General features: G+C 37.9%; 1 protein-coding gene across 1 annotated transcript in view; it reads right to left on the bottom strand.

The window, feature by feature from the left end:
* Positions 1–7382: 7382 nt before the first annotated feature.
* Positions 7383–14709, bottom strand: part of SSX2IP (synovial sarcoma, X breakpoint 2 interacting protein) — a 40436-nt gene continuing 33109 nt past the window's right edge. Inside the window, exons 12-13 of the mRNA XM_011956195.1 lie at positions 14415–14580; positions 7383–11087 (exon numbers count right to left, since the gene is read on the bottom strand). Of these exons, the coding sequence (XP_011811585.1) occupies positions 10913–11087; positions 14415–14580 (341 nt within the window). The 3' untranslated portion in view covers positions 7383–10912. The remainder of the gene's footprint in view (positions 11088–14414; positions 14581–14709) is intronic.

Raw genomic sequence — 14709 nt, 5'->3', positions numbered from 1 at the left:
CATGTTATATCCACAAAGTAAGAATTTGAACTTTTCACTGGCCATTTCTTTTCTTTTCCTTTTCCAAGGATGGATGCAGTATATCTCCAGCCAAAGGCATGTTGATCCTTTCTCAAGCTCAGCCCATCCAGACCTCTCAGGCAACACCCCTAGTGAGCAGCACGCAATCAGGCACTTGCAAATTCATCAGATTCAGTAGAAAATGTGCTATAAAATGATTCCTGGTGTTCACATGCCTTCTTCACCACGTATTAGCTGTGTGGCGCTGGCCAATTTTACCTTTCTTTGCATCAGTTTTCTCATCTATAAAGTGAGTGTAACAACAGCTTCTGCATAGAGAGTTGTTAGGAAACGTCAAATAAATGGCTTACTAAGGCTTAGTATTGTGCCTGGCACAGCAAGGGCTTGATGTATTTTTGATGGTTGTTTTCAATTTTTAAAGTTTCTGTCCCTCAAATAATACTTTGTTACAGATGTGTAGAATCAGGAAAGCTGGCATGGAATTTTGAGAGACTGTCAGCAGTCAGCATATGATAAGTGGAGGGACAAAAGGCGCTCCTTTTCATCAACTCTGCTTTAATACAACACATATATCCCTAAAAACCATGTTTTGCAGAATTACAGTAAAAATCACAGGACCTATGGGGAAAATGAGTTAGGTGCACAGCATTAAAAAATTTCATCAGGGCCGGGCTGGTGGCTCACACCTGTAATCCCAGCACTCTGGGAGGCCGAGGCGGGTGGATCACGAGGTCAGGAGATCAAGACCATCCTGGCTAACATGGTGAAACCCTGTCTCTACTAAAAATACAAAAAAATAGTCAGGTATGGTGGTGGGCACCTGTAGTCCCAGCTACTCGGGAGGCTGAGGCAGGAGAATGGCATGAACCCAGGAGGCAGAGCTTGCAGTGAGCCGAGATGGTGCCACTGCACTCCAGCCTGAGGGACAGAGCAAGACTGCATCTCAAAAAAAAAAAGAAAAGAATTCATCACTGACTCATTAAAAAATATGATCTTAATAAAAAATGGTAGCAGAGTTTTATACATGTTAAGTGGTTAAGAAATGCAAAAACAATACCACAAACATGATACTCTACCTTGAAAAAGACTGGAAGTTAGCTTGTGGAAGTAGGGGTTGGAAGGGTTGCAGCTTGTATGTTGTGAAGTAGTAGGAGAGTTGTCTAAAATCCCAGGGGAAAACTGTAATGTCAGATAGGGATTAGTATTGTTTTTAACGTACATGGGAAACTGAGATAGATGGTAGTGTTAGTGGTGGTGAATATCCAAATTACTGATGGGTCTGTGGCAACCTAAATTCTTGCTTCCTCAGAAGAAAGAACTCGACAGAGGGGCTTAAGGCAGAAAAAGAGACTGAGGCAAGTTTCAGAGCAGGAGTGGAAGTTTATTAAAAAGCTTTAGAGCAGGAAAGAAAGGAAAGTATGCATGGAAGAGACACAAGCAGGTGACTTGTGCGACATTTGACCTTTTGACTTGGGGTTGAATATGCTGGCATAGTTCCAGGGTCTTGCGTCCCTTTTCCCATAATTCTTCCCTTAGGGTAGGCGCTCACATGTACAGTGCCCTCCTTGTGCTTGGGAGGTGAGCATGCACAGTGTGTTTAGGAAGTTGTATGCATGCTCACCTGAGGCGTTCTTCCCTCTTCTAGTGAAATGCCCCGGAAGGCCGTACTCCGCCATTTTGTCTCAATGCATATGTTAAAGCTCACTCACCCAATTCCTGAGATTTTATTGGAAGCTGATTACCAATTTCAAGTGTTTTTAATCTGGGAAATTGCCTCTCCCTGGTGCCTGCAATCAATTATCACGTTAGTGTGACAACTGTGAACCATCAGGAAATTGCCTCTCCTAGGCCTGGCTGTCAATGATCATTTTTAGAGAGGCAGTGTGGTAACTGCCATACCATCATCTGATAGTCGCCTGACCATCCTGGTGGGTGGTGGGGGAGCCCTCTCCTGCCCTGCTCATGCCTGACTACCTATCTACTGTAACAGTAGATATTTGAGATGTATATTTGTTTTATGTGTTACTGTTTAGTTTGGATCAGCTGGGCACAGTTTTCTGCATTCACTTAGTGTTTCTCACTAACAGAATCACACATAAGCAAAAACAAATTTTGCATTATGCTCAAATTGTTTCCTAATATGTCAACTGTATTGAGACAAACTTGTGCTTTTTTACCTGGTGTTTATGAGTGTTATAGGAGAGCTGACTATATATTAGGTTAGACCACAACTTGATTCCATCTTTTAGAAACTATACCTGAGGCATGAATTAAAGGAAGTATCTTTGTAGGGATTAGGGTTTGTGAACCCAAAAATATCTGAGATAGGTCTCAATTTAGAAAGTTTATTTTGCCAAAGTTAAGGACAGGCCCATGACATATAGCTTCAGGAGGTCCTGGTGACATGTGCCCCAAGTGGTCTGGGTGTGACTTGCTTATACACTTTTTAAGAAGATGTAATATATCAGTCAATATCTGTAAGATGTACATTGGTTCAATCTGGAAAGGTGGGACAATTTGAAGCAGTGGCTTCCAGGTTACAGGTAGATTAAAAATTTTTCTGATTGGCAATTTGTTGAATGAGTTACATTATGTTGTGTTGTATTGTGTTGTTATGTTATGTTATGTTATTTTTCAGATGGAGTCTCCCTCTAAGTCACCCAGGCTAGAGTCCAATGGAGCAATCTTGGCTCACTGCAACCTCTTCCTCCTGAGTTCAAGCGATTCTCCTGCCTCAGCCTCCTGAGTAGCTGAGATTACAGGCACGCACCACCACGCCCAGCTAATTTTTGAATTTTTTTTTTTTAGTAGAGATGGGGTTTCACCATGTTGGTCAGGCTGGTCTCAAACTCCTGACATCATGATCCACCCGCCTCAGCCTCCCAAAGTGCTGGGATTACAGGCGTGAGCAACCGTGCCACCTGAATGAGTTATTATCTAAAAACTTGGAATCAATACAAAGGAATGTATGGGTTATGATGATAAGGGGCTGTGGAAACCAACGTTTTTCATACAGCCTCCAGGTAACAGCCTTCAGGGAGCATAGATTGTAAATGTCTCTTGTAAGACTTAAGGTCTGGCCGGGCGCGGTGGCTCAAGCCTGTAATCCTAGCACTTTGGGAGGTCGAGACGGGCGGATCACGAGGTCAGGAGATCGAGACCATCCTGGCTAACATGGTGAAACCCCGTCTCTACTAAAAAATACAAAAAACTAGCCGGGCGAGGTGGCAGACGCCTGTAGTCCCAGCTACTCGGGAGGCTGAGGCAGGAGAATGGCGTGAACCTGGGAGGCGGAGCTTGCAGTGAGCTGAGATCCGGCCACTGCATTCCAGCCTGGGCGACAGAGCGAGACTCCGTCTCAAAAAAAAAAAAAAAAAAAAAAAAAGACTTAAGGTCTGTGTTGATACTAATGCTGGTTAGCTTTTCCTGAATTCCAAGAGGAAGGAGGGTATAATCAGGCATGTCTGACCCTTCCTTCCCATCATGGCCTGAACTAGTTTTTCAGGTTAACTTTGGAATGCCCTTGGCTGAGAAAAGGGGCCCATTCAAATAGCTGGGGGGGGGGGGGCTGCTTAGGATTTTATTTTCGGTTTACAGGTTCAACAATCAAAACTCAAGTCAGAGTTCTGCTTACTTAGACAGGGCTTCCACTATACACAGGGTGATCATTTGTCCCAGTTTCCACTGTGGTACAGGCCTAATCATGAATAGCTCCCCATTTCAATATCAAGTTTCTCATTTAGATAACAATTTATAGTCACTCAAGCTATAATTAGTGAATCCCAGTTATACAGTGCTTGCGGGTCTGCAAAACAGAAGGCTACCAAGTCCAGAGAAAGATTGTTGAGTCAACAGGAATGTGCACCTCCCGATTTTGGGAAACCACACCACAAGCAACTGTGTCTCCGATGTACACCCCCTTCTGGCCCTCACTGCCAAGGCCAGAATTTGCCTCTGAGATTTACCATAGTCTTTGCGTTCCTTATCAAAGAATTTCAATTAAAAGCATTTATGAGGCCAGGGGCGGTGGCTCACGCCTGTAATCCCAGCACTTTGGGAGGCTGAGGCAGGCATATCACTTGAGGTCAGGACCACTCTGAGACCAGACTCACCAACATGGAGAAACCCTGTCTCTACTAAAAATACAAAAATTAGCTGGGCATGGTGGTGCATGCATGAAATCCCAGTTACTTGGGAGGTTGAGGCAGAGAATTGCTTGAACACGGGAGACAGAAGTTGCAGTGAGCTGAGATCACACCACTGCACTCCAGCCTGGGCAACAGAGTGAGACTCTGCCTCAACAACAACGAAAAGCATTTATGAGTTGTTTCCTCAGATCTTTGCCCTTGATAAAAATGAAGATGAGTGCTTTGGAAATAAAAGGGCAATGTGATTTTTAAAACTCCAGTTAAAATTTTTCATGGTTTAAGATCAAAAGTTTCTTTAGAACATATGTGCCAAGGCTTTGTATGGCTAGTTGTTGGATTTCTAGTTTTCTTTGGGGCATTAACACAGAATCTCAAGAATTATTTGTTTGGAAAAGTTTAATTTCACTGATATCTAATTTATAGAGATTTTCCTTATTTATTTATTTAATTTATTTTTGAGATGAAGTCTCGCTCTTGCCCCCCAGGCTGGAGTGTAGTGGCATGATCTCAGCTCACTGCAACCTCCTACTCCCAGGTTTAAGCAATTCTCCTGCCTCAGTCTCCCGAGTAGCTGTGATTACAGGCACCTGACACCATGCCCGGCTAATTTTTGTATTTTTAGTAGAGATGGGGTTTCACCATGTTGGCCAGGCTGGTCTCGAACTCCTGACCTTAGGTGATCCACCTGCCTCGGCCTCCCAAAGTGCTGGGATTACAGCCGTGAGCCACCGCACCCAGTCTTCCTTATTATTTAATACCTCTTTGCTTAAAAGGAATAACATTACAAAATCAAATCAACTAGTTATCAAGGTAGAAGATTTTCAAGATAAAAGAAACTAAAAGTGGTTAGAAATTAAATTGATACTTCACAAAAGCTTTATACTCTTTCTGAAAATTGCATTGCATTGAGCCTCTTCACTAATTAAAAATGTGAAATACAAGTTTAGTTTGAAATAATAATTCTGGGCTGAGAATTACAGAAGAAAAAAATCTCAAGGTAGGGTAAATAAATTACAGCATGTTATAGTCAAGTAAAAACTATACTTAGAGGTTAACAAAACCAGCCATAGTAGTCATGGCTAAGCACTGGCAGAGTCTAAACCTAGGGAACTCAGTTGTCTGATCCTATGCCTGGCTGGGATGAACAATTCACCACCTCGGTTTAGAGATCATATATAATAGAAAATTGGATCCAAAAAGCCAGAATGGAGGGTTCTTGTTATCTATTTTAGGGTTCTAGGGAATATGCAAACGTTTACTTTTTTCTAATGAGTACACTGGGCTGGGGCATGGTTTGCTTTAACAGAGCACGGTCAACAGGAATTAAACTGTCATGACAGACCAGAAACAAGAAAATCTATCTAAATGTAGATGCAACAGGGAAACTAGAAAATATCCAGTTGCCCGACATCAGCTGTATTCCTTCTAAAACTGAGTAAAAATATTCATGTTCTTTAATTCTACTACTTTATTTTTCATGATAAAATGTCTGCAAAAGGTGACTGAACCTTTTGGACAAAATGAAGTATTTCTGGTCACTGTGACTGTAGCCACAGTGGGACACGGCACACAAACTGCCAAGAGTGAACAAAATGGCAGGGCAGAAAAATACAGGCTGGCCAGAGGCGGTGGCTCACGTCTGTAATCCCAACCCTTTGAGAGGCCAAGCGGGGCATGGATCACTTGAGTCTGGGAGTTCAAGACCAGCCTGTTCAACATGGTGAGACCCCATCTCTATAAAAAAAAAATACAAAAAACTAGCCAGGCACCACTGGTGGCACACACTTGTAGTCCCAGTTTTGTAGTCCCAGTTATTTGGGAGCTTGTAGTAGGAGGACTGGTTGAGCCCGGCAGAGCAAGGCTGCAGTGAGGCAAGATTGCACCACTGCACTCCAGCCTGGGTGACACTGTCACACACACACACAAATTGCAGGCGATCTAGATGTATCTTCAGATTACTCAATGGCCTTTTGAGTATCATAAACTACTAAAATAGTTATTTCAATGAAATCCTTAATACCTTAATTGCAAAAAGGTAGTGTCCAACCCTGAATAGATTTGCCATGGTAACCAACCACAAAAAAATGAGGCCAAGTCTTGCACATGCACCAAATGATCACTACTTTTGATGTAAATTATAGGTGGCAGCTAATGGGTGAAGAATTTCACTTAGAAAGCCCTCCAAGCAGGCACTGCAGCAGTGTGGGAAAAGGTGGAAATTTAGCAAACCTAAGATATGGGTTAAAGTCTGGTCTTATCACTTAATGGCAGTTATGTGACCTTGGGTTCATTATTTAACACTTGAGTCTGTTATCAACTCTAAAAATAGAAAGGTTAAGATTCCCCGACAGTTGAAAAATAAAAGTGTTCTGCGCACTGTAAGATATTTTAATAACTAAATGAGGAAAACTACCATTTGAACATTCAGAAACTTGTATTATAAAAAGGCTAGAATGTTGAGAAGCTTTAAAATACATTCCTTCCAAAAATTAAAAATGTTTGCTTTAATAATCAGCACTAAACCCCTTGCAGAGCAATGTGCATGGATGAAATATCTAGCATCAACTACATTCAGTAGCAGACTGTAAGTGCTCACCAAATAGCTACATGTTCTATCTATACCTCCCAGTCTTGCTTGCAGTGAGGCTGTAGGTGGAAGGCATGTCTCTTTCAGGTCTGGCCCTTAAAAATATCCTACACCATCTGCTAGTCTGCTTGCTGTCTGATTTAGCAACGTTGGAGACCATGTGTTCCAGATGGCATAGCTAAAAATGGAGGATTGCCCAGTCCACACTGGACATTTCATGAGCATAATTTTTTTTATTAAGCCACACTGACTTAATGCTTAATTGTAGCATAACCTACTCTATCATGATACTCTATATGCAAGGAATTGAGATAGGGTTGGAAATACACATGCATAAGGATTCATGACAAGGTTCCTAACCTCTTGAGAAAGAAGAGTTTTAGAATTCTAACCCCAATTCATAGTCCATTCATTCCAGTAATGTGTTGTTTCATCAGTATTTCATATTTCTCATCAATAAATATTCTGTGCTAAGCATTATATACTAGGTACATGTATTTCTGATGCTCAAAGATATGAGGTAGATCTTTATCAGGAGTTTCATGTTACTGACATTACAGTACTTCCTGAGCTCTCAGCAATCCATTATTTGTAAATGTTCAAAAAAACCTCAATCATTTGATTTTATATAAATCAAATAACTTAATCAATATCCACTCACTCTGATATCCAGCTTGAAAAACACTGTATAGAGAAAGGATTACAGTGCCCAGTTTCATTATCCTTATCTGCATGGACCAAATCTTTGGGAATGCTTTTTCTACTAGATAATACATGTTCTTGAGGAGAGAAAATCCTACGCTGCTTTACAGGTCAACATTTTGATGGTAAAAAACAAAATCTAGCCAACAATCATCTATTACATAGTACTTCACAAAGGAAATACTGCTAAGACTTATAAATGGAAGCCTAGCCACGTTACTGTTGGGAAACGAATGTGGCCCTGGAGCAGACCCATCAGTCCATGTTTTATGAACAGATTGAATGTGTCATTAGCATCTACCATTGTTTATTACAATGTAGGTTTAATAGTTGGTCTTCCACTCAGCTCAGATTCTCAATAGCAGGCAGCATGCTTATCTGTCTTCGTATCTCCAAGGACTGGAAAGTAGTTGTAACCCTTGACATACAGTAGGTACTTCATAAATGCTTATCAAAAGACTGGAAAAGGACAAACATAGAGAAAAGTGTATTTACTAGACTTCCATAATCCATACTTACTTAAAATCCAATCTAGAAATAACATGACTTATATTAGGCAATATACTTTGAAGATCTGTACAACACCGTAATCACAGCAGGGTCTTGCTAACTCACAAGTGTGTTCCAGGTATACATGCTGCAAAAACCTCTCTCCTGGGGTCCCAGGGGCTTTCAAATGTTCCACCAGGGGCAGTCAAGACTAGATCAACGGTGCTCTCTTCATCATGCGCACGAAATGTTTTCCCATAACACCATATTATCACAAGTCTATGAACAATTCTGGTTAGCTAAGGTAAGCAATACAGAACTCTTTCCAAATAATAGTATTTCAATTATGCCACGTAAGTAAACAATTTGCTGTGAACTGTCCTGTGTTCTAACCATTTAATACATTACTTCTATAAGAAAATACTATTTGTTAAATTTTAGTCATAATTTAATATCATTGATTCTCATTATAGACTGCAGATGCAAGTATTTAATAGTGAACAAAATGTTTATCTCAATTTTTCTTTCACATTTTTATGCTTTGAAAATTCAGAATGGATAAAAACAAATGAAGTACAAAATATTTCAGAATTTACATAGTGATAAACAAGAAAGCACTTAAGATTATCAGGAGGACTTACAAATGGAAGTATACTCTAGAACCATCATCTATCATGGCTAAATGTGAGATTAGCACAGCTGTATTATTTGTACATTGCAAACACCTAGAAAGAGATGGGAAACAAAATCTTAGGAGTTTTGTGTGTGGAGTCCTGGGTTTTCCAACAGACATCATTCCAACATTCTGAGATTAGAGTGACTGGGGATCATTTTGGAGTTGGAATGTTTAACAAAAGTGATGTTGTTAGGTAAAATGTCCAACTTCTGGATCTATGCAGACATGAAAGGTGCAATGAGTCTGGCTTTCACTCTGCTGTTTCTTTCACACTTTAGATTTTAAAGTAAGTCTCAAGGAATTTTTCTTTCCAATTTGAGAACTCACTTTAAAACAGAAACACGCAACGACAAACAGATGCTGTGTTCCAGAACTCCACTGTCATAAAATACAATATTTGCTAAAGAGATTTAAAAATTAGAATGCTTATTTCTTGCAAAGTACACCATGGAAAACCCTGGGGGGGAAATTCTTGACAAATGTATCCATTAACTGTATTTAAAATTTCTGATTGCCTTTTTTGACCATGTTATTACTAAACAGCAAAACAAACAAAAACAAAAACAAAAGCAAAAACAAAAAAAGCCTACATCCCAGCCAGATTTCTTCCTTTAGAATATGGTAGTGTCTTCGATATTTTGTGCCATGTGTAGTAGTTTAAATAGTAAAGAAGTGACCATGCATCAAGCTGAAGGTACTAAGTGACTAATGCTCAAGAGCTAGCTCTTTAAAACTATAAATATGGTTACTGTATTATGAGTATATCCACTAATGTCTCATAAGATACTCTTAATGATACCCTATCAGCCCTGAAAAAAATGGCTGCTGCTATGCAACTCCAAAGAGTTACATAGTTATGTATAGTGAATGGATAACACAAATAAGTGGCTTTTTTTTGTTTTTTGTTTTTAATAATATGAATTTAAAATAGCCACAAAGAGGGTGAGTGCATGTAAATGGCTGAACTGCCGGTACAGGGGAAGGTAAATGGGCCTAAACTACGATACCTAGCAAGGATTGGATCTGTGCAGGCTTCTATGTACAGAGACAAGCAGGGTTAGGCACTTAAAGCTTTTTGATGCAAATCCTGGGAAAGAGCTGAGCCTGCATTTATTATTATTACTATCAAAACAACATACTTTTCATGAAACATGCAATCAGAAACATTACAGAGACTGAAGAGAGCCTAAGAGTTTTCTGAAAATGAAATGACACGTTTTTCCAGAGTATCATAATATCTCAATTATAAAATTTGATGGTTTTACATTATCATATTTCTTTAGTGGTAAATACCTCATTAAAAAATTATTAAAAAATCATTGACAATACAAAGCCCTAGTTAGTATATAGATATTACTATACTGGTACCCATCTCGTAAGGAAAATATCACCATCTAGATATCTTAAATATCTTCTATCATCCAATATCTTAAACCAATTTCTTAAATTGTTTTATTCAAAGGTACTTTTGTTGTCTTGCCCCTATTCCTCTATCAATAGTCCCTTTAAAAATTATAATATCTTACATATACAAAATAAAAATCTAATGTCATAAAAATCTCAAAAATGTAATGTTAGTAGTGCTGATTATCTAAAGAACTCAGCTTCATGGAATAGCTTTCAATATTTATTGCCCAGATGTATTAAAAAGAATTCTTAAATGTAATGCATCAATGGTCCTAATACATCTGTAAACAGAATACCACTAAAAAAATTTTACTGGCATGAAATACTATACTTATGGTTGTGTGAAACTTTTAAATCTTAAAGCCTCTTAACATAATCATGTATATCTATGTACAAAACATACATAAATTTCACTTTATTTAAAACATGAAAGAGGTAATTTCAAATCACACTAAACATAATAAATATAGAACTTGCTTTGTTAAAAATCTACAGTATACATTCAAGTAAAGGCTAAACTTCCAATGCCAACTATATTTGAGACAAAATTAAACATTTACAATAATCAGTTTCCTAAAAGTGCTATTTTTAATACCTATAAGAGGAAACTCATTCTAGTGCTTTTGTTTCCATCCAAACATCTATACATTCCTTTATTCACAGAACCAGATGCTTCTGTTACTAAAAATACATATCCAAAGCTTTTATATCCTTTTAAATAGATTTAAGATTTCAACTCTTTGGGGGAAGACGGGGAAGTCCAAACAAACAACTTAGACCATCTTAAGTTATTAGAGATAATTGACTTTATGACACATCTTGTTTCAACTTAGATGTGAAATTTGATGAACATGTTAATGAAAACAATTCCAGTCCACATGTCTAAGGTAAGTCATCTTTTTCTACATGAGAATTTGTGTAGGTCAAGGAGCATCCACTATAGCAACCTTCCTGTGATCCAGGTCTTGACGCCACACTCCATTTTTGATTTGTACATTCTCCTCCAACCTGATTTGGTTTAATTTCTTCAGGAGTTATATTCAGTACATTGATTGAACTGTTGGGAAAAGAAAGGCAGATCTTAGTGACTATTCTCTCCTTCTTTTATACTGTACACATGCCTGGATGTCTAAGGTCTCATTACTTCCATGTCTTGTGCTAATTTACGTAAATTTGGAGGACACATGATCAAAAACAGTAAAAAGAAGTGTTTCAAAATGGCGTAATTTATCACTTTTATCTTATTTATTTATTGTATTTATCTCTTTAGTCTACTTTGACGCATGCTGCCAAGTGAAGTTTAAGGTAGAGAAGCTTAAAGTAGAGCTTAAGGGTTTTGAAAGCTGATATTCCAAATGTCCCCGTTTTTCTGCCACTATTACTTATCTCTTTATATTTTCTTTCTTTACATGTCCACTTGTTAAAGTATGCTTTCATCTATCCATTCAGACAGATACTTAATGAGTGCCTACAGAAGTAGCTAAAAGACCAGACTCTATAGCAAGATGGTTTTGGTTCAGTCAGCCTCAAAACAATAAATCTGCTTCAACAGTAACTTTAAAATCTATGCAGCTGAGCTAATGAATATTTTTTTATCAACTGAATATGTAATTTTTTTCACAAAACCTTTTCTAAATGTACATTTCTTGTGACTTTTGTTTAATAATTCAACCTCAAAATGTGGCAATCTTAAAAAAAAATTAAGTTCCTTTTAATTCTAAAAATCTAAACCAAACATCTAATTTAAAATTTTACTTGAAAAAAAAAAAAAAGCCTGGGAGCAGTGGCTCACACCTATAATCCTAGCACTTTAGGAGGCTGAGGCAGCCAAATTGCTTGAGCCCAGGAATTCAGGACTAGCCTGAGTAACATGGTGAAACCCTGTCTCTACAAAAACTTAGCTAGGAGTAGTGGTGCATGCCTAGTTTAATCATTTGTACAAGGGATTCTGATGACCAAATTACTATAAATTTATTTACCAACACTTACAGTAATTCGGTCATCAGAATCCCTTGCACAAACGATCCGACTAAGTTTTGTAAATAACTTACGTACAAGTCTCCTTGCCTGGAATCTAAGGCACAGCCTTTATGTAAAATTCCATTCTACAGTGAAAGAACAATGAGGATGTTGTAGAAATTAGCTACAAATACTAATTATTTTGTTGTAATATTAATATAAACCGAGATCCAAAATGCTTCAGGAGCAAGAGAACCAAGTTTATCAAATAATTTAAAATGTGAAGAACCATGTCAGGCTGCACAGCTTCTCTATTAGTTATAAAACTTTTTTCTGTTTGTTTTACTCTTAGAGGCTAGTTAACAATGAATAGTTTAATTCCTTTAAGCTCCAAAATTATTTCTATGCCACTGATGTTGTTCAGTGGAGCACTCAGAAACAAAAAAAGGCATGTTTATATTTGTTTACATGTATATTTATTTTTATGCTCACTAAATGTTTACAATGAACTAGGTACTGCTTTTAAGTTCTTTACATGTACTAACACTTAACTTGCAACACCCTATGATTTAGGTACTAAATGCTGAACTTTATTAAACATAAAACAAGGTCTTCAAGAGATATTTGTCAAATATTTCACAACTAAAAACAATGATGTAAAAAGCTAAATACGTAAAATATATAAAAACAACTGAGACAACTATGTTATGCTATCTCTTAGATATAAAATGCATTATTTGTCAGTGGTGGCTAGAATTTGCATCTGTGTCTATACAGATAGTTCTGATTGGTCAAATTTGGAAGTTTGATTAACATTCCTATGTAAGAAAATACTATGAGCTTACACATTACATTTTACAATCTTTTGATTGTAAAATAAATAAACTTTCACTTCCCATATTCAACTCATCTACTGGTCTAACTTCAAAATAGGTCCCAAATCCAAGCATTTCTACCTTCACATTATGACCCTAGTCCAAATTACCATTGTCTTTTCGTTCCCACTCCAATAGTGCCTCCCAACTGGATTTCCTGGTTTCTATTAGACTCCTACAATCCGTTTCCGACATTATAAAACAGTACTCTTTTTAAAACTTAAAACTAATGTTTTTTCTATTCCCCTTAGAACAATACTTGACCTACAAATGCACACTAAAATATTCTGTAAATGAAATCCCAGATGTGTTGGGGGTGGGGTGGAGAGAGCGAGCAGAGTGGGATTATGTATGAACAATATTGATCATGAGTTAATAATTGCTGAACCTGCGTCACAGGTACACATGGGTTCATGATTTTATCCTCTCTGTATTTGTGCGTATTTGAACTTTTACATCTCTCCATCCTCATCTCATACCTCTAGGTCTTGGTCAGCACTGCAAATGTATGAGGTGTGTCCCACCTCAGGGTCCCTATACTTGGCTAGAGTGCTCTTACCTAGCTCTTTTCATTTACTCTAACATTTACTTGGAGTCCTAATCCCCGCACCTCTTAAAAGTCAACTACAACTTATAATGTGTCCCCCTCCTCCTTTTAAAAGCTTCCTTTCTTGTTTTAAACTCCATCTATTTCATAACTCTTGGCCCAAGGGCCAGCTGGCTTCTTCAACCCTTAGTTCCACTCCAGTCTCTTAACACAGGCCGAGTTTGCTTCAGCTCTGACTGTTTTCCAAGGCCACTGTCTCCTACTGTTAATTAAGAGCAAAGAGATTGCCACCATACTTTCTAACTTACCCCTCTGACCTTTTCTATTCCTCTCTATCTTACTAGGAATGGTCTACATGCTTTCTCTGCTTCGTTTAAAACTAATCTTGGAGTTGGCGCTGAAGTAGAGTATTGGTATTATTTTAGAAAATGATATAATAACTTGAGATAGAGGAAAATACCAAAATGTAGCAATTAAGAGCAACATATGGGTTTCTCAGGGTGGAGAGCCACGTTTTTTCACACTGTCATCCTTGGGCTCAGATCTTTATCACTCAATATGAACAGGCATTTCTCAGTTATTTGCCCTTCAACAACAATAAAATGGGCATGCCAGAAAAAAATGTTAAGATATGTACTCTACAAAAACTGTCAAAACAATATCCATCTATTTAATACAATTAAAGTACTTAAAATATTAACTCCTATAATTAAGATTATATTCTATATTATATCTTAAATGTGAAATAAAAAGACACACATCACATGATTTACCTCCAAGAGGACAAGGAACAGATCTACCTGTTTGCTATTGTATTCCCAGCATCTAGCACAGTGTCTTTATATACTGGTCACTCAGTATTTGTAGAATGAATAAATCATCTACTAAATTCTTCTCCAAAATCTCTATTGTTGCTAATACTACAGACACGCCACATTTTCCTCAGCAGTGCAACTTTAGCAATTTTTAGAAATACGTGAAAAGATCACCTATAGACAAATACCTATGTTCAGATAAGCAGGAACGTGTCTGGCAAAAGTCTGAAGTGGAAGGTGAAGCAGGAAGAGATTTAGTAAGTTTAGACATGCAAACTGGAGACCCATTAGACACACTGTGGGGCTTCTTTTGTGGCTGCCTTGAGTGCACTATAAGATTGTCCCGATCAGAACCTGTTGTAAAACAAGGAAGGGAAAAAGGCCGTGGTAAATCATCAGGATGATTCATCTGCAGTTCTGAGTGAGGTAAGAGATGGAACAAATTCAAATTAATATCATTAATCTTGTTATCTTTGTTGCATA

This window comes from Colobus angolensis, unplaced genomic scaffold (genome assembly GCF_000951035.1).
Source record: "Colobus angolensis palliatus isolate OR3802 unplaced genomic scaffold, Cang.pa_1.0 Scaffold41, whole genome shotgun sequence".
Classification (NCBI taxonomy): domain Eukaryota; kingdom Metazoa; phylum Chordata; class Mammalia; order Primates; family Cercopithecidae; genus Colobus; species Colobus angolensis.
This window is presented reverse-complemented; position numbering and strand designations above follow the sequence as displayed.